The sequence below is a fragment of the Sapajus apella genome, unplaced genomic scaffold, assembly GCF_009761245.1.
Source record: "Sapajus apella isolate SASKATOON/1434 unplaced genomic scaffold, GSC_monkey_1.0 scaffold41, whole genome shotgun sequence".
Classification (NCBI taxonomy): Eukaryota; Metazoa; Chordata; class Mammalia; order Primates; family Cebidae; genus Sapajus; species Sapajus apella.
In genome coordinates, this window is record NW_022436981.1 from 13,260,150 (window position 1) to 13,285,862 (window position 25,713).

General features: G+C 34.9%; 1 protein-coding gene across 1 annotated transcript in view; it reads right to left on the minus strand.

The window, feature by feature from the left end:
- Positions 1 to 9,357: 9,357 nt before the first annotated feature.
- Positions 9,358 to 25,713, minus strand: part of BMP5 (bone morphogenetic protein 5) — a 133,620-nt gene continuing 117,264 nt past the window's right edge. The window contains exons 5-7 of the mRNA XM_032299749.1: positions 16,576 to 16,652; positions 14,719 to 14,829; positions 9,358 to 11,399 (exon numbers count right to left, since the gene is read on the minus strand). Coding sequence (XP_032155640.1) covers positions 11,250 to 11,399; positions 14,719 to 14,829; positions 16,576 to 16,652 — 338 coding nt within the window. The 3' untranslated portion in view covers positions 9,358 to 11,249. The remainder of the gene's footprint in view (positions 11,400 to 14,718; positions 14,830 to 16,575; positions 16,653 to 25,713) is intronic.

A 25,713-nucleotide genomic window follows, 5' to 3' on the forward strand; every position in this document is an offset into this window, starting at 1 on the left:
TCTCCAAAAGTGTTTCCAAGGTAAATATTTAGGAGAAGACTCCTTAGGTTGTAGGTATGTGAATGTTCTTCTTAACATTATTATATTAATGGCTTTCAAAATTATTCTCCCAATTTATACTCCCACCAGCAACATAATGATGTATAATAATACTCTCTTCAACAATGTTAAAACATTCTTTAAAAATTATTTGCCAATCCAGTGTGTATGATGACATTACTTTGGTCTTCATTTGTCTTTTCATAAATGTTAGTGGAGTTGAACATTGTTTTATATATTGCTTGGCAGTAACTGACTTGATAGCAATTATTTCAAAACAGATAAAGTATTTTTCTTTCTGAATTGATTGTTTGGCACTCTTTATATCCTTATGAGAAGATGCTTGAAAGACAAAGTAAGAAAACAGACTTCTTCAATGTGTTCATTCTAGTTTAACACACAGCCCACTTGAGTAAGCTCTTTCAAATCAACTCCTACAGCATTATGTAGGATATAGCATTCCCTGTGAGAGCTGTTAGAAACCTTGAATAATGAAACAGATAAAATACAAAGCATTTTAGAAGACTTCAGGCTCTAGATACAAAGTTTGAGCTACTAATATTTAAAACTAGTAAAATTGAAATAAGAGAAACCAGCACAGATTTTAAAAAAGCATCCAAAAAATCTACACATTTTATTAAATTAATATTGTCACAGAATACATTATGTCTGTTAATGAAATACCTTAACCTAATAATATTTACCACTTACAGAATAACCATACTAATACTACAACATCTACAAGTGTTTGGATTAGTATTAACATTGTTTCCCCATGACACAAATTCTTCTGGGCCTGTATGAACTATTCTTTGGGAAAAAACACTTTCTGGATAACTAGGTCTTAATGCAAAAAATATTACAAGTTTACAAAAAGAAAGTAGATGTAATTTTAGCACATAATAAAGCTGTGCAAACCAAGTAAATCTTAAGAATATAGAAAGGAACTTAATTGAAAGTAGGCAGAACTATCTCGTCAATGGTGAGGGATGAGGATGATCAAATACTAACATCACTTCTGCAAAGGGTTTTTCAAAGCCTTTTCTTGGCGAGCCATTTTAATGTTCAGTGGTATTTTAAATCAGAGAAACTCTCTTTATGTCTCTCCTAAACCTTTTATGTTACAATTTAAGCTCTTTTTTTTTTCTCACTACACATAAAGACTTGGTGAAGAATACATATAACTTTTTTGTTTGTTTTTCATTAAAAACTCATATGCATGTAACATGTACATCAATGAAAAGTCATACAAATGTTTCCAGATGTTTAGCTTCATCCATTTTTTCTCACTGCTGTATTCATTTTCCCAAAAGTTTCAGCAAGTGAAGACGTTTAGTACTTAGATTTTTATTTTCTGAAAAACATACAGAGATTTCCAATTGACCCTTATCATTAAACAGAGATAACTTGATTTTTGAAGTCCTGTGCCATAAGAAATATAACTAGCACTATGCTGATGGACTTCACCTCAATACCAGTTTTCCACAGGTAGACCCTAGGTGTGATTTGCTGAGTAATAAAAGTTGGAGAAGCATTCTTATTGACTCTCAGTACATTGCACTTGCAGTGGTGATCTTGCTGATAATATGGTTTTAAAGGCCATTACATACTGGTGACTTACAGATTCATATCTCTGGCCAGCCTGTCTCCTTCACTATCAGGACTTATATTTCTTACTGCTTTCTGGGCATCTCACTGTGACATAAACATGTCGGTAACCAAGGTCTCAACTCCCTGCAACAATTCCTTTCTCTCCTATGCTGAACCTAGTAAGTGATTCCTCCTTCCTTCCCGTTACTTGAGCCATATTGTAACCAGGTTTTTTCTTGGATGTTGTGGGCTTTTGGCCTCTAACTCTTTAAAGAATAAGTGGTGGGGCCGCTTCAGCTGCACCGGATGCTTGCAAAAGTGAAATATTAGACGCAGAAAGGTGATTTTATTTAGGTAGATAAAAGAGAAGGAAAGGAGAAGAGAAAGGCTTCCACGAAGAGTGTGGACGGGGATTCCAGAGGGGAAATCCCCGAGGGAGCTCCCACCAAGTGGGAGGGGATTCCAGGGAGCTGGAATTGCGGCGCAGGTGAGAGAGCAGGGACTTTTATTCCAGGAGAAACCCCCACCTTCTCCAAGACCCTGGGCCAATGAAAGGAGTTCCTTAGAACTTCCTCTGTAGTGATTGAGTTTTGGTTTCTTCCTGCACCCGGGAAATTCAAACATAAACCGTTGAGTGTCCCAGATGGAGAGAGATGGGAGGGGGGCATGGCACTGGGCAATTCTTGCTCTGAAAGCTGCACCCCCCTCATGGACTCGGAAAGGGAACACATTTCCTCAATATTAACAGGAGTTGTCCTTAACTCACTTAAAATTTGGATGTTTTGTTCCCCCAAATCTCACGTTGAAATGTGACCTCCAGTGTTAGAAGTGGGGCCTAGTGGGAAGTGTTTGTGTCATGAGGGCAGATGCCTCATGAATGGCATGATGTTCTCCAGGTGGTTCTGAGTTCCAGCAAGATCTGGTTGTGTGAAATAGTCTGGGAGCTCTCTCTTCTCTCTCTTGCTTCTTCTCCTGCCATGTAACATGCTGGCTCCCCTTTTTGCCTTGCACCATAAGTAAAAGCTTCCTGGGCCCTCACCATAAGCCAAGCAGGTGGTGCCATATTTGTATAGCCTGAAGAACCATGAGCCAAAGAAACCTCTTTTCTTTAGAATTCACCCAGGTCAGGTATTTCTTTATAGCAATGCAGAATGGACTGACATTTTCACTCTCTTCTCACATCCCATTAACACACCTTATCAGCTCTACCTGTGAAATATTTCCAGATCCCAATTCCCTCTCATCACCTCTCCCGTTACCACACTAGTCCAAGTTATCATACTCTCTAGGCCTGGCTTCTTTCAGTGTCTCCTAACCTGTCCTCCTTGCTTTCTGCCTTTACTGTAATACCCAGTAGTCTCCTCACAGTGGCCAGATTCCTTTTAAAAAATGAGTCATGGCCTCTTCTGCTCAAAACGTCCAAATGGTGATGCATCTCTGAGTGAAGCTTCAAAGTCCTTCCAATGGCCTTCAAGATCCTACACAATCTGGCTTCCTACTATCAGCCTATACTTATGTTCTTCCTCTTTTCCCATCAATCATTCTGCATGGCCACCACGAACTCCTTGCTTTGCCTCCAAAATGTCAACCATACATTTGCAATTGCTGCTATTTTTGCCTGAAATGCCCTTCTTACGGATATCTATGTAAATCATTCCTTTTGTCTCTATGCCCAACTTTGTATCACCACTTTATGAATGAGGCAACACTTTTTACCTTGATGAGAAGCTTTTATTTTCCCTGTTAAAATTTAGAAAAAGTAGATCATCCTATGGGCTTCATAGTGTGTTTCTTCTTTTATCTAGATTAGCATACTCCAAAAATGAAAGATATGGGGGTCTACTGGTTTTAAAATAAGGAATTTAGTCCCCTCACTTTCTTAATTTTGATGACATTCCATTTAGATGTGCTATTCATTTCCCATTAAAGGAAGAAATTAGGCCATTTTCCAATTGTGTATAAATCAGTTTTGAGCACTAACTCTGAGAATATCTTTGATAACTTTGTAAGAAATTAACAAATGAATGAACATGCTAAGATTTCTCTATCTTTCAGTGTAGAGGGAGTATATTTCCAAATAACTGTAGTAGCTGACATAATGTGATGATGTGATGCATGTATCAAAAAAAAAGAGTGCTATCGTTATTTATTAGAGGGATTGAACACACATGGTTTGGTGTATTTGGTCATTTTGAAGGAATTTGCAAATGAGAAACGTCTCCAGGAATCAACAGAACATCGGCAGGCAAAATTTAGAGAGGACATTCCTGGCGAATAAAAAAAAATGTTTCCAAGACCCAGAAGCTTCACAGGTGCATTGGGGGATACAGAGTAGTTAAACTTGTCTTCACTTTATAAAAGCCCTCAATTATAGAAGGTTAGTGTGAGATGAGATTCACTGATGCCCTTATGTTCAATAGCCAAGATTTTTCAAATAATTTCTCTTTCCATCGTGTCATCCTTGGAGAAATGCTTACCATCTCAAAGAAACTATTTAATGTCTTAAGTAGAACACCTTAAAAAGGCTTATTGACCTCAACATGTATTGTTTGATACAATATTGTTGACTTTCACCTTTAAAACAAGAATTTGTCAAATAACCAGACTGAAAAACCTTAAGAAGAAGATGTGAATATATGGCAAGATTAAAGTCCAAATTTATTAATTTTAAACAGGCAATTTAAAAAGCAAATCTAGAAAGTACTTAATGAAAAGATCCAAAAATTAAACAGGACACAATAATATGTCCTCATATTCAAAAGGCGAGCACTCTGTACTCACTGGTACAATCTTCCTAAAGGACGTACTTTGTTAATTTTTAAACTTGAAAACCTCAAGGACAAAGAAGAAATAAATTATTCAAAGATACTAATGTATTCTTGCCACAAATGTGGTTTAGTTTAACAAAACTATTTTTTAAAGTGGTTGAAATAATCAATTTTCAAATGTCTTGCTATGGTTTGGCTGTGTCCTCACCCAAATCTCATCATGAATCAGAGCTCCCATAATTCCCATGTGTTGTGGGAGGGACCCAGTGAGAGGTAATTTAATCATGAGGGTGGGTTTTTCCTAAGTGGTTCTTGTGATAGTGAGTAAATCTCACAAGATCTGATGGTTTTATAAAGGGCTGTTCCCCTGCACACACACTCTTGCCTGACACTATTTAACACGTGTCTTTGCTCTTCCCTCTTCCTCCATGATTGTGTGGCCTCTTCAGGCATGCTGAACTGTGAGTCTATTAAACTTCTTTGTTTTATAAATTACCCAGTCTTGTGTATGTCCTTACAGCAAAGTGAGAACATACTAATACACCTGTCATATTTTCTTGAAAATTGTACAGTGTTCTATATACATCCATTAAGTCATGTTTGTTAATAAGGCATCTGCTATATTCCCAGTAACCTTTTTTTCCTGTTAATCTATCAATTAATAATAGAGTTTGCTAAAAGTGTTTCACTAAAATTGTATACTTTCGATTTATTCTTATAGTTCTAACAATTTCTAGCTTATACACTTCTAAGACATACTATTAGGTACACTTAAGCTTAAAATAAAAATGATGATTGAAAACCTTATCAGTATGTGTTGATCTTCATTGTCTCTAGTAATGATTGTTTTGTGTTAAAGTGTAAATACACTTTATACGTATGATTAAGTCAGAGTTTTTGTTTCTGTTATCCTACTACCTATATTTCACTTAATTTTACTTTAAATTTTCATGTGGTTTTGGGTCTTTAAATAGCAAGTAGCTGCTTGTTGAAGTTATTTTTAAATCTAATATGATAACAGTGACTTTTTAATCGACTTACATGTAAATTTTATGAGTTTATCTGGATTTCTGTGTGTGTGTGTGGGTTGGGGGGCAGGATCTTACTCTGTCACCCAGAGAGGACTGGCTTGATCACAGTGCACTGCAGTCTCCATCTCCTAGGCTCACATCATTCTCCTACCTTAGCCTCCCATGTATCTGGGACTACAGGCATATGCCACAAAGCCAGCCTGGTTTTTTTTTTTTTTTTTTTTTTTAAGTAGAGACGAAGTCTCACTGTGTTGCCCAAGCAGGTCCTGAACTCCTGAGCCCAAACAATCCTCTCACCTTGGTCTCCCAAGATGCTGGAATTACAGGCGTAAGCCATCACACTTGGCCTTGATTTTGTTCTGTCATATTCTATGCAACATTTCTATTTTAATGTTTCTCTTTTATTCTTTCCTCCCTTTTTTATATTTTGTTGAAATAATTGTTTTATCATATTGCAATTACTGGTTTAGAAGAGGGGTCAAAAATCTACAACTCAAAGACCCAAATCCCCTCCAACCCATCTTTGTAAATAAAGTTTTATTATAATAGACCTGCACTCACTCATTTGGGTATTGTTTATGGTTTCTTTCATACTACAGATGCAGAGTAGAGTTTGGAACAAAACTACAAAGCCTTAAATATTTACTGTCGGGTCTCTACAGAAAAAGTGTGCTGATCATGATTTAGAAGATGCATATTGTTTTGCTGGTCTTTTATTTTTGCACTTAAAACTTTACCATGAATTCTGAGGACAAATCAAATTGAATCATCATCAAGTAAAATGTAAAATGTGTATTTTCAGTCATCTGCCTTCTAGCATACATTCCATAGTTCCGCTCTATTTTAAACTCTATCTTATCTCCTTTAATACTATTCTAACTGTACTCTGCTTTTTAACCATGGTTGTTAGACAATATTATTTATCACTTATGCATATATTTCTTTTTAGTATTTTCTTTCTTCCTGAGGTATAGCCATTAGCAGTGACTTTGATATTAACAGTAAATTCTTTATCCGTTTCAGTTTTATTTGCTCAAAAATGTTTTAATTTGCCCTAATTATTGAAGATAGTTTTGCTGGATACAGAATTCTAAATGACAGTTATTTTTCTTTAGCCATTTGAAGATAGTAATTACAAGTTGACTGACTTTAAATCTGAGAAAACAGTTTGATTGAAAAGTCAACTGTCCAATAATTGTCCCTAATTTTCTGGAAGACTGTTTAGATGGATACTAGAATTCCCTTTAATGCTTGTGTATGTTTAGTTCTCTGTTAGATTTTCCATCTCTTTATCTGGCTTAATGTTGCCTTAAGATCTGTCTGCCAAATCATTATTTCTCTTGTTCTTGGTATCAAAACCAATATTTATCACATCCAATAAAGCTTAAAGATTTTTCTGCTTAGATGTTCTATTCATTTAAAATACTTTTATACTTAATTATAAAAATCACATAAAATATGCTTACTTATATTCTATATCCAATAATTCAGTAAATAAGGCCTTTATGAGCTTGGTGTTACGCTTTTTTATTTCTTATAATTCTTATGGTGCTGTGTTTGTACATATATTGTGATACATTTTGTTTTGTTTTGTGGTTTTTTGGTTTTTTTTGTTTGTTTGTTTTTTTGGTGGAAGCTTATATTTTGAGTGGGAGTTCCTTGAGTCCTAGGTTGAATGTTGAGTTCCAAAAGAGAAATTTTGCATTTGCTTCTCTCAAATGCTTTTTCAGCTTCACTAATCAGATCAGAGACTTTTAAAAGTTAAATTTATGCCATGATTGCACATGAATATATGTGTATGTGTAGATGCCATACATAGTGTGACTTTTAGTCACACGTTTAGGTAAAGGCTGGCCCATGATCACTAATTCCCAGTGATATTTTTATCTTCAATCCAGAGACAAGACAAACTTCCTTGGGGTCTGGCCATTCCTCATTTTCTAATTAATGTTAAGCTTTCTGATCTGAGCTCCTGCCCTGCATAGACCTAAGGCTTTGTCTCTTGCCCCATGGAATGGTCATTGAAACCAAAGCTCCAGGCCAATAGAAATCAGAAAAGGCTACTAATGCAGTATTCATTTCTCGCTTGGACACATGTGTGTGTGTGTGTGTGTGTGTGTGTGTGTGTGTGTGTGTGTGTGTGTGTGTGTGTTAGAAAAAGTGTAGAGATAGGTAGTCTAAGCTATCTTACGGCCCTTACACCAAAGTTTGAGAATTTTTCTCCTACTCAACTTTTTCTGTAGGTACCTGAAAGAAAATAAATACAGTCCAGCTGTTTAAGTAAGTTCTACTATATTTCACTGTATAGTATTATCTACAATGAACTGAAAAAATATATATTATGTCCCACTAAACCCTTGGGTTAGGTCCTGCTTCCAGACTACTTCTTGAGGCTCTTAATGCAGTATTATCTATTTTATTCTATTCTCTATAATTTGCAGAAGCTGAGGCTCTATCGTATCAACCCATCCCCTACATTGACCTTTCAGTACTATATTTTTTGAGATGGAGTTTTGCTCTTGTTGCCCAGCCTGGAGTGTAATGGTGCCGTCTTGGTTCACAGCAAACTCTACCTCCCAGGTTCAAGTGATTCTCCTGCCCCAGCCTCCCAAGTAGCTGGGATTACTGGCATGAACTGCCACACCCGGCTAATTTTGTATTTTTAATAGAGATACAGTTTCAGCATGTTGGTCAGGCTGGTCTCAAACTCCTGACCTCAGGTGATCCACCCACCTCAGCCTCCCAAAGTGCTGGGATTACAGATGTGAGCCCCCATGACTGGCCCAAAATTGATTTTAGTCTGAGTGCCTTAGTGAAGTTGAAACAATAATGCAATAGTTAACATACATGCTTTTAATTTTTGAAATTTCTTTGTAATTTTTAAAGGCTACATCTGATGTGACTTTTTCTGTATTTGAAATCTGTGTCTTTCAAACAGCGTTTAACAAATATCACAATAGACTTTAAAAATTTTCTAGAGGATTTGCTACTTTTTAAAAATTGCTAACTTGGATATAGCATCATTTTCTACTTAACCTTTGACACTGTTACTTCTTATACTTTCTCTTCAATTATGATCTTAAAGAAACTTGATAAACACAGATGTATACCTCTATAGCAACAATATATATGCTTTATCAGCAAAGGTATCTTCACTTCTAACTGTAAAAAACCAGACCAAAATAAAAATTGTGAAAGGAAAAACAGGTAATCCAAAATGGAAATTAGATAATAGATGGAGCACTGGACTGAACAGTTATGAGATAATTACTTGAGTTTAGGAATGAGGATTTCTTCTGCCTTGAATGGAACTGCAACATAAGCTAATTATTCATTGTAAATGTTGTGGGAGATGATATCTGCCAGCCTGTAAAGTACCCAGTAGCGTCTGGCTTGGGTTTGATGATGGTGATTACAAGGATTATAAAATGACAGTTCTTGGTTGAGAAAGGAAATAATTTTGGATTTTCTGACTGTGTTATCTTTATTTCCTTAGTTTAATGTAGACTATTTTTGCCTTAAAGAACTTGAGTATTTATGATTTATGCCCTTCTATTTCCAAAAAGGATTATGGTCACTTTACAAAGTAAAAACAAGTTTAAAGCAAAATTAAATAAATAAATAAATAAAACTAAACAATCAAAAATGTCAGTACATCATTAACTAACTAAAAAGACCCTAATGAAGACCTGTTAAAATAAGCCAAATTGTTCTGGTTTCTGGTAATAGCCAAGGTAATACTAAGAGTTTACTGTAATAGTTGTTAGAAAATAATGTGACTGAGTTTATGCGCATATTATACGCATACATAATTTTAGAAAATGCAAAAACACTGATGCCAATCATTTCTCTCCTTATATAGAAAAGAACAAATGAGGTATTTCCCCATTCTAATTATTTTTTGCTATTTTTAAAATTTGTTGTTTGAACAGATTAAGAAAATCTTTAATTCATGGATTGTTGCTTTGCACATTTAATAGTGAGATAATTATTAACAACAAAAACAATTTTGGCAATTAAGAACAACAAAGAATCGTGATCTACAAACACTTTACACTTGATAAATATTGTTATAGTCTCAATTTTTGATATACTTACATTTTGTATTCCTCTTAAAGAACCAAATCAAGAACAGCAGAAACTAGCATCCGTTTAATATATTTTAAAATATGGAAATATATTTAAACAGCACATTTAAAGAATAAAATAGACTTCCATTTCTTATTCTCTCAATGGTACACTATTAAAAATATATTACTTAATGTACCCCTCAATATAGTTAGTCAAATTTTCTTTAAAATGTATTTCAAAACAACATTCCATTATACCTTAATTACAAACAAAGCTATAACATTTTTGGAGACATTTTTGATGTAAATTTTGTTTGAAAAATCTGAAAGGATGACTAATAAATGGTGCTTTATGAATACTGTAGATAAATTGTAAATGAGCTTAACCAGAAAGTCACCATAAATAGCAAATTATTAATCTAAAGATCATTCTTCAAAAAGTTAGTGTGTGTTAAAGAAAGGCCTTAGAGGGCATTCTAATAGATAGAGAAAATAAATTAATTTTAGAGGGAAGAACACACACAAACACACAGACACACACACCAGAACCTTCCTGTTTGGAATTATTTGTGCTTGGAAGAAGGTTTACAAAATCCCTTTACAAAATAAGGTTTTCACTGAGCTCATCCTCAAAGATATGAAAAATGAATTTCAGCTGTTCTTTAGAAATGGCAATTCTGTCAAAGCCATTCTGGGACTTTAGGTAATTTCCTCCAGTTTAGTTTCAGTGCTTTTACTCCTAAATAAAATCCCTTGCATCACATCAATCAGCAAACTCAGTTACAAAGGAGAGCTAAAGAAATGGTTCTGTCAGCATCTTCTGCTCTTGTACATTTTATGCATGCAGGGACTCTTGCCTATGGGGAGGAAAGTGGAGCACATGTAAATGTTTCTTTATTTTGGACTAGGTTTTTAAATCTGAAAAAAAAAAAGTCTGCAGCAGTAGTGTTCTAGATAATAGGCAGACATGATTTATTTGAGGTAAGAAGGTTGTACTACAATTAGTGTTAACTTGGAACGCTATGAACACAGGCTCAAGCCTGTCTGCTGAAGCTTTGAGCTCTTTGCAAAATCTATGCTCCACAAGCCAAAAAGAAACATGCTCCTACAGTTACACCAGTTCTGTTAAAGCAAACAGTTAAAACAATTATGTGCAATCTTTCAGCTTCTATCTTCTGCCTACCGTTTATTTATTCAAATCCAGTTCAACATTTCACTCTGTCTAATGAAGCAGGAACTCTAAAAGAGAAATTGTGTTTATCCAAGCATTTTTGTTTGGGTTGTTACTTTTTTAAAGTCTTATTTCTAAATAAATATCCTATCATGGTTTCCATTGGCACAATATAACTAAATGTATTCAATTTCCTTCCGCAATATTAAACAGTCAAAGGAGTTCTGTCTAATCTCATAAAATTATATAAAATTGTATTAGAAAAAATGTTGAAATGGAATTGAATGGACTTAGCATAACCCATGGAAAATTAGACTAGATGACCTATTGTATAATGTAGTCTCCTAGAAAATAGGTTTTAATGATAAAGCATCCTCAAAAGAGAATATATACCTTTAAATAAATAAAAATGACTATATACATGATGTTGTACATAGGAATATACATGATGTTGTACATAGGAAAAGAGTCAAAATGAGCCAGACTAATTTTAGGAAATTCCCCTTTTGTCTGAAAGTATGCTTTTTATTGCAGCCATAAATCTTAATACAGATCTTTTTATTATTATCAATATTTAATATTAGTGGCAGCCACATGAGCGTACTACCATATTTCTATATTTTTTCAAAATGACATTGGAGCTGTCATCAAAGTACAGAACAGAGATGGCATTTAATTTGGTTGGAGCACAACAAGGCTTTGGTACGTGGTCAGGAAACATCAGATGAACCTGGGAAAGAAAGAATGCTTTGTTTTATTAAATAAAATACACTTTTTCTTGCAGTTTTAAAATGATACGCGCTTATCACTCACAATCGGTCACACCGTTAAGCTGATTGCCCTTCTCCCACTTATGTTTGATGACAGGGGTGGGAGACTGAAGGATGAATTCTTAAGCATTAACATCTAGAATCAACCCACCCATTTCAATTATGTTATAACCTTGAAAAACATCTCCTCAAATAAAGAAAACTTCCTCTATAGAATATCCAGTGGAAGATTTCCTAGGGAAGGAACACAGCAGCTAGCGCTTTGTTGCTTTTAGTTGAAATGACTATTTCTATATATATCATGAGGAATATGGAAGTTATAAGTGCAAATCAATGAAAACACATAGTTGACTGCAGAAAGATTTGGATCTAAGACTTATCGTTTAAAAGGAAAATTAAATAATCAAATTTTATGCCAACTCTTAATTTTCCATGGTAAAAAAGCATAAAAATTATAATAAAATAAAATCCAGATATAATCCAATACTTGCCTTAAAGCAGTGATTTCAACTCTTCACAGAACTTTTTATCACATTGGCTGGAGTTTAATATCCATTTACTTTTTTACCTCCCTTGCCCAGATAAGTGCCAGAAAGCAGGCAAAGCTAAATCAGAAGCAAAGGGCCTAAATACTTTACAAATTGAACATTCACCTCCCCAAAAGCCTGAAAAGGTGTCCGTACATGAAAAGTGAAATACTTAAGTAAAGGGTTGATACTAATTTTGATCAGACTGGCAGTCTGCCTGTGATTTGAAATAATTGAGCCAAGAGCCAGAACATACTTCCCCCCTTTCCCACCCACCTATTCTGGCCCTTCCCCCAGAGGAGTTTATGGGAAATCCCACTGATGAGTCTTACGGGATCTACAAAAAGCAAATACAACCTCTTACAGTTTTGGCTGTACAATGTGCTGGCTGAAATGATATAGGAGCCTTGCATGTGGACAGAAACGGCAGGAAAAATGAGGTGATCTGACATGAACTTGAAATTTCCTAAGACCTCACAAAACTAAAAGCTGGATAGTTTCTATAAATTTCTGACGTAGCTTATGTCCTTCGTCAGCTTTATCTTCCATAACCCACACATACATGATTGATAATCTTGCTGTTTCAATGGCCTTGGCAGCCTACCGAAAAAAATGGATTGTTCTTGAATGGTTTCTCAATATATTAGTCACAAACATGCTTTCCTCTGTCTTCTTGTTTCATGTCCTTCACAGAACAAACAGAAAGCATGCACAACGCCAGGGAAAAAAAATCTAACTTCCCATATAAGCTCCAGTTTTGCAGTGACTTATGTCCTACATCCAAGGGTGGAGATGCAGAGCAGACTCTTGTTCCAAGTTTGTGTCAGATTTTTTTTTATGTTTGTTTTTCGATACTTTACTACAGCCATAAGAGCCGAAAATATGTAATTATTTATTTATTTTACAAAAGAAAAATGAGAGAAGGGAGGGTATTTGACAAAGGGTATTTTTCAATAAGTAGACATTGCTTAGCCTGAAGGAATATTTGATACATTAGATCCTTATCTAAGGAAGCAAAAGTCTGCTTTCCTACTCATTGAAATGATGATAAAAAGAGGCAAAGAACTTTCTGAGAAATTAAGGAGCATTATTCTTTGACCTTACTGAAAGACAGTGATCATGAAGTTCTCTTCAAAGGATGAGAAACAACAGCACTCTTCTTTATCTTCTTTACTTTCATGTGAACGTGAATTCTCATATACAAACAGGAGAGTTAACTTCTTAGAGACTGTTTTTAGTGGTAGAAGTTTGAATGCAAATCATCCATCCTTGCAAGGCCTACCTACTCCCCATACTCCTGGAAACACTATCCCATAGAAAGAAGTGCTTATATTTATAGACAGCAAAGCTGAAGTCATATCAGATCTTAAACCACCCCCCCAGGAATTTACTCTAGACCTTGTATATGGCAGTAAAGTAGGCAATCTCACTGGTCATGAATCAATAAAAAGAACATTTATGACTCACTTCCTATCAAAATGTATATTTGCCTTATCTTTCTGTTTCTAGCCCAAGGTTATTTCCAACCTTGACAGTGCTCATGTTCTAGTTGTTATAGATGTGCATTTTTTGGTATCCAGCCGCTATTCTGTACTATTTTAGGAAGTCAATAAAGATGCCAGCAAATATCAATCATTCAAGTATTTAATTTTATCAGTTCATATATATCAGTTTTTTATTAAGAAGGAAACTGGGCTATTCCTTACTTCAGCTTTAAATTAATTGTGGGGGGAAAAAAGCAAACTTCTAGGGAGTCAAATCTTTGTAAATTGTGAGAGCAATTCTGTCTTTTTCCATAAATAAGCCTCACCCAGAAAGATAGGTTTTTCTACTGTCTATCTTCTTTTCTCTTAGTACCATCCACCAAATAATTCCACTCCCATCAAGCCTTGATTCTAAAATAATGTGTTCTGTTCCATTCTTCTTAAATACAAAAGTTAAAATTTTTATATTAGCCCGAACATTAATTTAAAATTGTATCACATAGTCTGGCATGTGTTCTAGAACCTGTCATTTAGTCTTCTGGACATTGTTCCTTTGCCATATCAATAGGCCAGATACTATGAGGTTCATCAGACTCTCAAGTTGTTTCATGAGCTCATTAGTTAGAATGTAATTAGTTAGTCAAGTCAACCCTTCAGTACCATATACATAAAAATAAGCCTAGATTATTAGAGATTTAATCACTGCTAAGTTTCTGAGATTGAGGAAGAAAGAAAAGGAAGTATAATTTCTACTTTAAAGATTACAGGAGAAGGAGGAGGAGGAAAACAGTAAGAAATAAAAATTAGTTTCCTATTTGTATACTACATTGAAGAATTTTTATAATACCAAAGTATGTTATAGAACATTCTTAAATAATTAAAGTAAAACCCTCAGATGAAATTTAGTACAGCTATGACTCAATGTTTTTGCAATGATTGCTAGTGAATTGCTAGGTTAGAAACAGCCCCAGGGAACCTGTGTGCTTAGTCATACTGTGCAGTGAAGAAACAGTTCAGGATGACCATTTCATGTTATTACCCCAGTTTTCCTAGCTGAATCCTTCCTCATTGTGTAATTACGATTACTCTAAACCAGCCTGGGTTTCCTGACTATACTCATAGTTGTCACTTCAGCTCTAAAAAGAAACAAATGAGTTTGAGAATATAAAATAATGCATTAATAATTGTAAATAGATGCTTTCCTCTAAAACAACTTCATAATGTGTTTGCATGCTAAGCTGTTTTCAGTCCTTGAAAAAAAAGCTTACCAGAGTCTGAACTATAGCATGGTTGGTGGCATTCATATGGGCGTTAAGTGGAAAAGAACATTCTCCATCACAATAAAATGCAGCATATCCTTCTGGTGCTATAATCCAGTCCTGACACACAAACATAAGAAAAAATACCACCAAAGTAAAAATTTTAAAAAATTCTTAAAAATTTTTGAAATACATTTTATCTGAATAGGTTTACATTGTTAGTCCAACAATTATTCTAATAGAATATTCCTTTCTTCACATCTTTAAATTTTAAGCTGAAGTTTACAACAAAGCTGTAAATATTTTCACAAGAAATTGTTCTAATTTCTCCCAAGATATAGTTATGTGAAATATTCATAGTAGGTAATTAAACATGTATTCGTGAATAAAACCATTATAAGAAAGTAGCATTCTAAATATTGTTTAAACAAGAAATGATGAACTCTGAAAAGTTCAAGTGAACCCGAAAGAAAAAGAAGAAACTTAATTGAGATCATTCTCATTACTTCTTAATAACTCAGTTTTAGAAGCCTGACAATATCCTAAAACCTTAATATTTTTTCTGCTTGCTGTTTTTCTTTCCATTCATGCATTTATCGTTTCTTTAGGAAAAATGAATTGGAGCAAATTCCTAAAAACTGAACATGAAAAATTTGGGGAAGCTAAAGAAGTGGTACATGAATGGTTACCTTAATATCTTCCCCACAGAGAAATAAAACTTGGCACAAAAATAAGAATTATTGAGTTATTCATGTTGAAAGTTTATCATAAACTTTGAATATGTTTACTTTTTTATACTTCAAGTTCTGGGGTACATGTGCGGAACGTGCAGTTTCGTTACGTGGGTATACATGTGCCAAGGTGGTTGGCTGCATCCATCACCATGTCATCTACATTAGGTATTTCTCCTAATGCTATTCCTCCCCTAGCCCCCCATCCCCTGACCGGCCCTCGTGTATGATGTTCTCCTCCCTGTGTCCATGTGTTCTCATTGTTCACCCATTTATGAGTGAGAAAATGTGGTGTTTGGATTTCTGTTCTTGAGTCAGTTTGCTGAGAATGATGGTTCCCAGCTTTATCCATATCCCTGCAAAGGACATGAACTCATCCTTTTTTTATGGCTGCATAGTATTCCATGGTATATATGTGCCACATTTTCTTTATCCAGTCTATCATTGATGAACATTTGGGTTGGTTCAAGGTCTTTGCTATTGTGAACAGTGCCCCATAAAGATATGTGCACATGCATTTTTACACTTTAGTAGTATTTCTCAATATGGGAGCTCATATATGAGAGTCCATTGTAATAGAATATTAGAAGTCTTAACATTTCAATTTAAAGTGTAACCACATAGAGCCATTAAAAATTAGTTTGGTGAAGTTTTCCTCCTCATCTTGTTTGTAAAGACTATCTAAAAGACAGAAATATAATTTTTAAGTGCAAGAAAATAAAATTTCTGTACATCTCCATGACAGGGACATTAGAGTTGAGGGCTCTATTTCCTAGGTCAATAGTTGATGACCCTCTGGGGTTTTGTGGAGTTACTTACACTAATCTGAACAAATCTTCTATTTATAATAAACTTTGGAACACTTAAAGAACAGCACTCTTTTTTTCTACTTAAATATCATAGTGTTCTATTTCTTACTCAGCATAGTTTTTTTTTTTTTTTGTGAAACCTACTAATCATGTTTCAATGGTAAAAGGTTAATTAAGAAATGAAAATAAAGTATGTAAGCCATTCTATATGGTCATGTCAAAAGTCATTGGATATTATATTGGAAAATCAATGCCAAAGACTATGACTTCCTAAATATTTATGATAATGCAGAAAAGAAGCATCAAAGTTGACCAAAAATTCTTACCTGCCATCCCAGATCCCGAAAGCTCACATAGAGTTCGTGCTTCTTACAGGCTTGTTTTTGCTCACTTGTGTTAAAATCTGAAGATTAAAAAGTACATTTTAAATAAATGATTGTTTACCAGATATACTAATATTTCTTTTGTGAGATAACTGTTAAGAGTTTTTAAAGGAGTTTTATTTGAAGTTGTGGAACGTGAGTTTCAATCTTAAAGCTAGAACTTCTTAGTAACCATGTAAACTCCAGTCAAGTCATCTGTCCAGAGTTTCTTCTTCTGTGAGATGTAGACAATACCATTTACCTTATGAAGCTCTAACAAAGATTCTGTTAGGCCAGCTACATGACAGGGCACAGCATGGAACCTGCCATTCATTGAGTTCCATCTGCTCAATGAATGCTTATTCCTTAATTCATTCATACTCTAGTGGTACTTAATATATATATTAAGTTGAGATACTAATCATCCCCCAAAATCCTGTCCACCTGTAGACTTCATTCTTGACTGATGATAGTTGCCTGGATTAAAAAACAAAAAAAACAATCAAAACAGTCATCTTTTTTTTCTTTCATTTATACATCCAATCTGTGAGGAAATCTCACACACTATCTTCAGTATGTCCAAAATGCACCTGCTGTCACGTCCTTCATAATCGGCTTTGGCCCAAGCCACCATCATCTCTGACGTGAATTACTGCAATATCTTTATTACTATTCTCTCGGCTTCTGCCCTTGCTCCTCTACAGCAAACTAGTCAAGTGGACGTTTTAACAAGTAAACTTAATTACAGCACTCCCCTACCAGTCCCTCTATGGTCCTCATATCGCTAACTGAAATGTTCTTAGAGTGTTTACAAGGCTCTATGCATTTAGTACTATTAGCCCTCTGACTCATTTCCTGTCACTCTTCTTCTCCTTCACCTTGATCCAGCCACAGCACCTCCTTGCTGTTTGACTCACAGTCAGCCTTGCTCCCACTTAAGAGCCTTTTCTCTCACTAGTCCTCTTCCTGGATAGCTACATGACTAATTCCTGCATCTTCATGTCCTTGCTTAAGCATCATCTCAACAAGGCCTTCACTACCCTTTTAATATTGCAACTCTCACCCTGATACACTTGATTTCTCTCACTTTGTTCTGATTTTGTTCCATCTCAATTACCACTTTTAGAAATGCTACTCCATTTCTTCATTTATTTATGCATTGTTTCTTGTCTGTTTCCTACCACTAGAATGTAAGCTTCATAAAGGCAAGGATCTCATTTGGCTCTGTTTTGTTCACTGATGTATCCCTAGCGCCAGGAACAGTGCCTGGAGTACAATAAATATTTTTTAAAAAAGTATCTCAGGAGCTAACTGACAAATTTCTCATTGTGTTCCACCAGTGATTTGAGGCAAGTGAAATACTGTCACTACATACTTTGGAATATAATCTGAAACACCCATAACATTTTATAATTGTTTTAAATGATTAAGTATAAATACAGAATTTCAATCTTGCATCTAGAATAAAGTAAGATACTGAAGAAACATAGAGATTTATGAAACATTTTTCGTTGTCGTATCTAGGGTTTGCTCACATGTTGTACAAATAACATTAGAATAACTAGCCCATTTTATTTCTAATAAAAAATCTGAAAGAAATAAAGCATCACTTTTCAGTTTATCTACTTTCAACTTCTAATGAAAATATAGGTATATTAGAGTTCAAAGGAGCCCATCATAGAAGGCCTCACATTTCATGGTTACGTCAAATAATGATTTGTTTAATGTTACTCTATAAAACAAGCTAAATTAAATTTTGAAATCAAGGTATTTTTCTAACTTCTAGGTTATTTATTCCTACTATGCAATTACTTCATTAAAACCGATTAAGTAGAAAATGGGAAATGGAGGAGAGAGAATTTATTTCATCCTCTACACTCCGTTTCTTCAGGGAAATATCTCCCCTGGAGCTAAGTTTGTTCAGGGAATGGACAAATGCACTTCAACACTAACATGAAATGGATAATTTTCCTCCATCATTTTTCAAGAAAAGAAGTAATTGACTCTACTATTGGTTTGATTTCATAAACTCCTTGATACACAAATTTTTTTAAAATGTTGGCTATGCAATGGACCAGAAGTCAGCAAACATTTTCTTTAAAGAGACAAATAGTATTTTAGGCTAAGTGGTCTCCCTTGCAACTATTCAACTTTGCTGCTGTAGTAAAAAAAGCAGCCATAGACAATATGTAAATGAATGGGCGTGGCTATATTCCAGTAAAACTTTACTTATTGATACTAAAATTTGAATTTCATATGATTTCCACATGCTGCAAAATATTGCCCTTCTTTTTCAAACAAGCATTTAAAAATGTAAAGATCACTCATAGCAGGTCATACAAAAACAAATAATAGACCTAATTTGGTTATTGGGCCTTACTTTTTCAAACTCTGCATTAGATAATGGAATTTTTATTTATTTTTGTCTTAATTAAAATCATTAAATATGAATAACAACACTGTAGCCAATAACACATACATGTTTATATGAGAAGCCAAAAACTACAAATAAGGTTATTTGAATTCTATGTTTATAAAAAATAAAACCTAAAAGTCAAAAGATTATCTGTTTTTATATATATATATATATCTTTTAATGCAGACTAAGTAATATATATAACATCACATAAATGTAACAAGCAATGAAATTTATAACCAAATCTGGTTCCAAGAGTCTGATTGCGTAGAGCATTAGAATCATATGCTTATTCTGTCAGAAATAAAAATTAATGGATAGCAAGTGAAGTAAATGTTGTGCCCAAACTAGCAAAGCCTGCAGTTAGGCTGACTCTAAATACTTGGTGGAATTATGCTGTGGGAGGAAGGGCAAAAAAATTAGATCTATGTCTTTTAACATTCTGATGGGCATCCTTTAGGAGATTAATATGAAATGGATATAATTATACTGCTAATGAATCTGCCTACAAATGAAGAGTCATGGCATAAATTACTAAAATGTTCTGCGGTCCACACTAGAAAAGTAAGTTAACATGCCTTACCTATAGTGCAGGTGTTATCAATCATATTTCTGTTTTTTCTCTTAATGGTAATAATATTAGGAAGCCAATGCCAAATAGTAAATATATCATTAAAAACTTTATGCAAATTTCTGTGTGGTCCATTTCTAGATATTGTATAAATTTAACCTTTCCTTTAGTTTGAATTTCTTTAGTTTGATTTTTTTTGTCTGAGAATAAAATTATGAAAAACAAAATAAAATATATGGAGGTAAAAACTGGTAAAAACAAAGAAAATCCTGAATGTGAAGCAAGAGGAAAACTAGTACACTGTTGGTGGAAATGTAAATTAATACAACCATTTTTTGAGGTTCCTCCCAAAAGTAAAAGTAGAGCTACCGTGTAATTTAGCAATCTCACCACTAGGTATATATCCAAAACAAAGGAAATCATGTTGAAGAGATATCTGCATTCTCGGACTGATTGCAGCACTGTTAACAAGATACAGAAGCAACATAAGTGTCCATCAAATGGATGAATGGCTAAAGAAAATGTGATAAGAATATACACAATTGCTTATCATTCAGCCATAAAAAGGATGAAATGTTGTCAATTAGGGCAACATGGATGAAACTGGAAGATGTTAAGTCAGATAAGCCAGGCACAGAGAGACAAATATCCCATGTTCTTAGTCATATATGTAAGCTACATAAATGATCTCATGAAGATAGAGAGTGAAGTGGTGGTTGCCAAAAGCTGGGAATGGTTGCAGGAAGAGGGGATAAAGAACAGTTGGTAAATGGACACAAAAATAGTTTTTTAAAAAAAACTGATAGAAGAAATCAGTTGTAGTGTTCAGTAGCACAGTATGGTGACAATGGTTAACAATGATTAACTCTACATTTCAAAATAACTAGAAGACAATGGTTAGAAATGTTCTCAATGCAAAGAAATGATAAATATTTGATGGGATGGATATCTTAATTACCCTGATTTGATCATTACACATTATATACATCTATCAAAATATCACATGTACTCCATGAATATGTGTAATTATGTACAGTGAAAACAAATTTCTGAAATCTACTTGGACTTTCAAAGTTGTGCATGCTAGTTCCTGGAAAAAACATAATAAACATGGGCTAGACTTGCTGTAAACTGGATAACAAACAAGTCTAAAAACCTTCATATACCATTTTTTTTTCCTTCAAAACATGCTGCACTTTGGGAGGCCGAGGCGGGTGGATCACGAGGTCAGGAGATCGAGACCATCCTGGTCAACATGGTGAAACCCCGTCTCTACTAAAAATACAAAAAATCAGCTGGGCATGGTGGCGCGTGCCTGTAATCCCAGCGACTCAGGAGGCTGAGGCAGGAGAATTGCCTGAACCCAGGAGGCGGAGGTTGCGGTGAGCCGAGATCGCGCCATTGCACTCCAGCCTGGGTAACAAGAGCGAAACTCGGTCTCAAAAAAAAAAAAAAAACATGCTATTAGTGTCTTGAGGGGATGAAACATAGTTATAGCTATAAAAGCAAAGAGAAACATTAGAAATAAAATTTAACATTTAACCATGGCAACAGTTTAAATGAACCAAATATGACATACTGCTTTTTAAAAGCAAAAGAGATGTTAGTTTTTTCACTCTTATTTTCCAAAGAGAAAAAAGGGAAAAGGAAGTTGAAACCTAAAGCATCAGGACAGAAGACCTTAGTATATTTTAAGTGACAAATGAAGGTACAAGAGTTGAAAAAGCAGCAATGGTGCTACCATAATGTGAATTTTGATATGACCTTGGGGGTAGAAAAATTCATGATAAACCCAAAAACAAATAACAATCCTACCCAAAGCTCAGGGGCTTTAAGATGCTATTGTTCATCTAGCTTAATCATTCGCTTGTATACCCAGTGAGTTATTTACTTGCATTTATACAAAAGCCAGTAGTAATTACCCTTTGTTTATTTTGTAGAGGTCGTAACATGATTTTGTGTTGGTGTAGGTACCAATGTGCCTAATGTGTTTGCATAAACACTCTGCTCTGAAAAATATCCATGCGGATCACGTAATTAACGTTCTGACTTTAGAGCTCCTTGACATAAAAATCTATCCACAAACCTGAATTCCAGTTGCCTACCAGATACTTCTAAAGGAGAGTTCCCTGATGCCTCCTGCTCACTATTTCTACTTCTGACCTCACACTCAATGTTCACTATTTTTGTTAACGGGATCATCAGTCACCCAGTGGCCAGAACAGAAAATTTAGTAAGCATCTTGATTCTCAGTTTTTTCACCCTCAGATCCTACATAAAATAGATCCACAAAGCCCCATTAATTGACGCATTTCACTACTTAATCCAGGTATCCTGTTGGAAGCCCTTTGCACTCTTGGCTGCCTCATACTTCCTCAATGTCCTGTTCTGGTAACCTTGGATTCTAAAATAACACTTTATCCCTGCTCCTCTTTGACATCTCTGATGATAATTTTTTGGCTTATTTTATGGTATCGCTTTTTCCCCTTGCCTATACTTACAGTGTTGATGTTCCCTAAGGAAGCTCCATCTTACATTTTTTTCTTTCTTTGTTTCCTGTGGCATTCGGTCAGCCTTATCCTACATCTAACAGTTTGACTTATACTGCAGCTATATACTTTCCCTACACATCCACTTAACTCTCAGCACTCCCCTCTCCAGGGTCCTGGGTTATCCACCCTCTTCCAACCCCTGCTGACCCTATCCCATGTGTTTTGGTACATACATCCCACTCTCCAGTCTATGATATTCACTGCTTGAAGTATTATGCTAGACTTTTAATAATTATTTGAGTTTTCTGTCTCCTCCCTCGGCATTCCGTTCTGTACTCTGTGGTCAAAATTAACTATTTGAAATGTGTGCTGATTACAGTTCTTTTTCCAATTGTCTATGCAAAGACATCACTGCTCTAAATAACCACGCACCCTACTCTTTATAATTTGGCCCCTGAATAATTTCCTACCTGATATCACAGTCCTGTCACATAAAAATGTATGCATAACCCAGTCATTTGACAATGGTCCATGGCTCTACAACTGTAGAGCCATTTCGTTTCTACAATCTGAAATGGTTTCATCCATGTCAGTATTTCTGGAAAATGTCTGCTTGTTCTCAGATAAATCCCTCATGTAGTATTTTGGGCCATATAGTTAATAGAGTACATAGCATATATTTTATAGTATATGATGCTGTGTCTGGCATATTATGGGAGATTGATACTGAATAAAATATGATTTATAAGAAATGATACCCAGGTATATTCTCCCTGTGGATTTTTCCTAGAGAGAAACTTGACAACAGACACAATGCCTTGATGTCTATTGACAAGTCTTTTTTAAAGTATGTAGTTAATTGCTAATATAGATTAGCCAAATTAGGTTAAAGACTAAAATTTCTCTTGCTTCTAAAGTCTCAAAAGATAAGAAATTCTGCGACCACAACTATGGGTACTTACAAGAGAGAGTGAATTTCTAGTTTTCTCTGACGTAAGAGTCTGAATTCTTTAGGTACCAGTTCTATAAAGCCAATTATAATGGCCAACACTTAATGAGCATTTGCTATGTATCACTATTTTAAATTAGTTATATATAATAACTCATTTAATCCTCACAACTCATGTAATCCTCCTCTGCAAGGCACATATAATTCATATTCCCACTTTATGCAGGAGGAAACAGAATCAAAGAAAGGTAACACATCTTGTGCAAGATTATACAACTAGTAAATAGTGAAGTCAGTATTATATATTAAATGATAGATTATAGATAAATGTATAGATTCATAGAGCTAGCTAACAACATATATGCATCAAAATACTTGTTTCAGGAGGGGTTTCCAAATTTTTTCATGATTCGGGGCACAGATAGCAACTTTTAATATTAGTTACTGTCATAATTATGTGTATTAGAAATATTCTCACTTGTGCAGCATTGCAGGATTTTCAGTACAGCATTTATTTTCAGAGTCCCAACTTGGAAAAAAGCAAAATGTCTTTTTTGAGTGATATGATTACATAAACTGATGCTAATACAAAGTTGCAACAGTTAAAATTACCTCACATTATTTAAAATATGGCTAAACATTCTTTTTTAAACCCAAAAAATATATATTCATGTAATTAAAATCATATAACAAAAATATATTTTCTCAAAAGAGATGAGAGAAAGGTTTGTACCATGTTGGTATCAGCATATTAAGGTAATCTATTACGTATGGATTAGGTAAACAAAGGAGAACTTTAGCTTTTTCATGATTGTATTATTTCTAAATACTAAAAACATGTATTAATTACATAATATAAAATATTCTATAGAAATAACTTCAATTAATTCTTTTCTTGTTTTGACTACTATCTGTTGTTTCAACATGCATAATTTACATTGTATTCATTAGGCAAGAAATAGTGCCTATCAAAGTTGAGAACAAGAGCAGAATGTTTCGATTTTAGTAACTATGGATTGTATCTGATTTACAATGCTTTTACTTAAGATCTTTCAACTTTATGAGGGTTTGAAAGCAATACACATTCAGTAGAAAACAGGCCATGAATACCCATACAAGCATTCTGTTTGTCACTTTCAGTAGAGTATTCAATAAATTGCACAAGATATTCAAAACTTAATTGTAAGATAGGCTTTGTGTCAGATGAATTTGCCCAACTGTAGACTAATGTAAACGTTCTGAGCATGTGTAAGGGAGGCTAGGCTAAGCTATGATACTTGAGCTTATGATATTGTAAACTTTTGCTGTGTTTATTGGGATATAGCCCCATTCTAAGTCAAAGAGCATCTGTATACCAAGGACTTGCCTACTAAATCACCACAGATTTAGGCAGGGCCACCACATGATTTAATTCTTTTTCAAAGATTCTCAGTATCTAGCATGCAATAAACAACCTTTCTTAGCAGTTCCGTAATGATCCAGGACTTACCATTTTCCCTGTTAGTTCTTTTAGAGGCTTCATACAGGCATATGTCAGAAATATTTACTGGGGAGGTACTGTAAATTTAGTTCTAGACCATTCAATAAAGTATCACAATAAAGTGAATATCACAATTGTTTTGATTTCCTAGTGCATATAAAAGTTATGGTGACCAGCACTGTGGCTCACGCCTGTAATCCCAACACTTTGGGAGGCCAAGGCAGGTGGATCACGAGGTCAGGAGATTGAGACCATCCTGGCTAACATGGTGAAACCCCTGTCTCTACTAAAAATACAAAAAATTAGCCCAGCATGGTGACTTGAGCACCTGTAGTCCCAGCTACTTGGGAGGCTGAGGCAGGAGAATTGCTTGAACCTGGAGGCAGAGGATGCAGTAAGTGGAGATATTGCCACTGCACTCTAGCCTGGGTGATAGGGCAAGACCCCATCTCATGGGAAAAAAAAGTTACGATTACATTATACTGCAGTCTATAAGTATGCAATTGGATTACATCTTTTTATTTTCTTTTTATATATATATAGTTCTGGGGTACATGTGCAGAATGTGCAGGTTTGTTACATAGGTATACCCATGCCATGGGGGCTTGCTGCATCCATTACCCTGTCATCTACATTAGGTATTTCTCCTAATGCTATCCCTCCCCTAGTGCCCCACCCCCCAACAAGCCCCAGTGTATGTTATTCTCCATGTGTCCATGTGTTCTCTTGTTCAACATCCACTTATGAGTGAGAACATGTGGTGTTTGGTTTTCTGTTCTTGTGTCAGTTTGCTGAGAATGATGGTTTCCAGCTTTATCCATGTCCCTGCAAAGGACACGAACTCATCCTTTTTTATGGCTGCATAGTACTCCATGGTGTATATGTGCCACATTTTCCTTATCCAGCCTATCATTGATGGGTATTTGAGTTAGTTCCAAGTCTTTGCTATTGTGAACAGTGCTGCAATGAACATATGTGTGCACGTGTCTTTATAAGAGAATGATTTATAATCCTTTGGGTATATACCCAGTAATGGGACTGCTGGGTCAAATGGTATTTCTATTTCCAGATCCTTGAGGAATCACCACACTGTCTTCCAAAATGGTTGAACTAATTGACACTCCCACCAACAGTGTAAAAGCGTTCCTATTTCTCCACATTCTCTCCAGCATCTGTTGTCTCCTGATTTTTTTC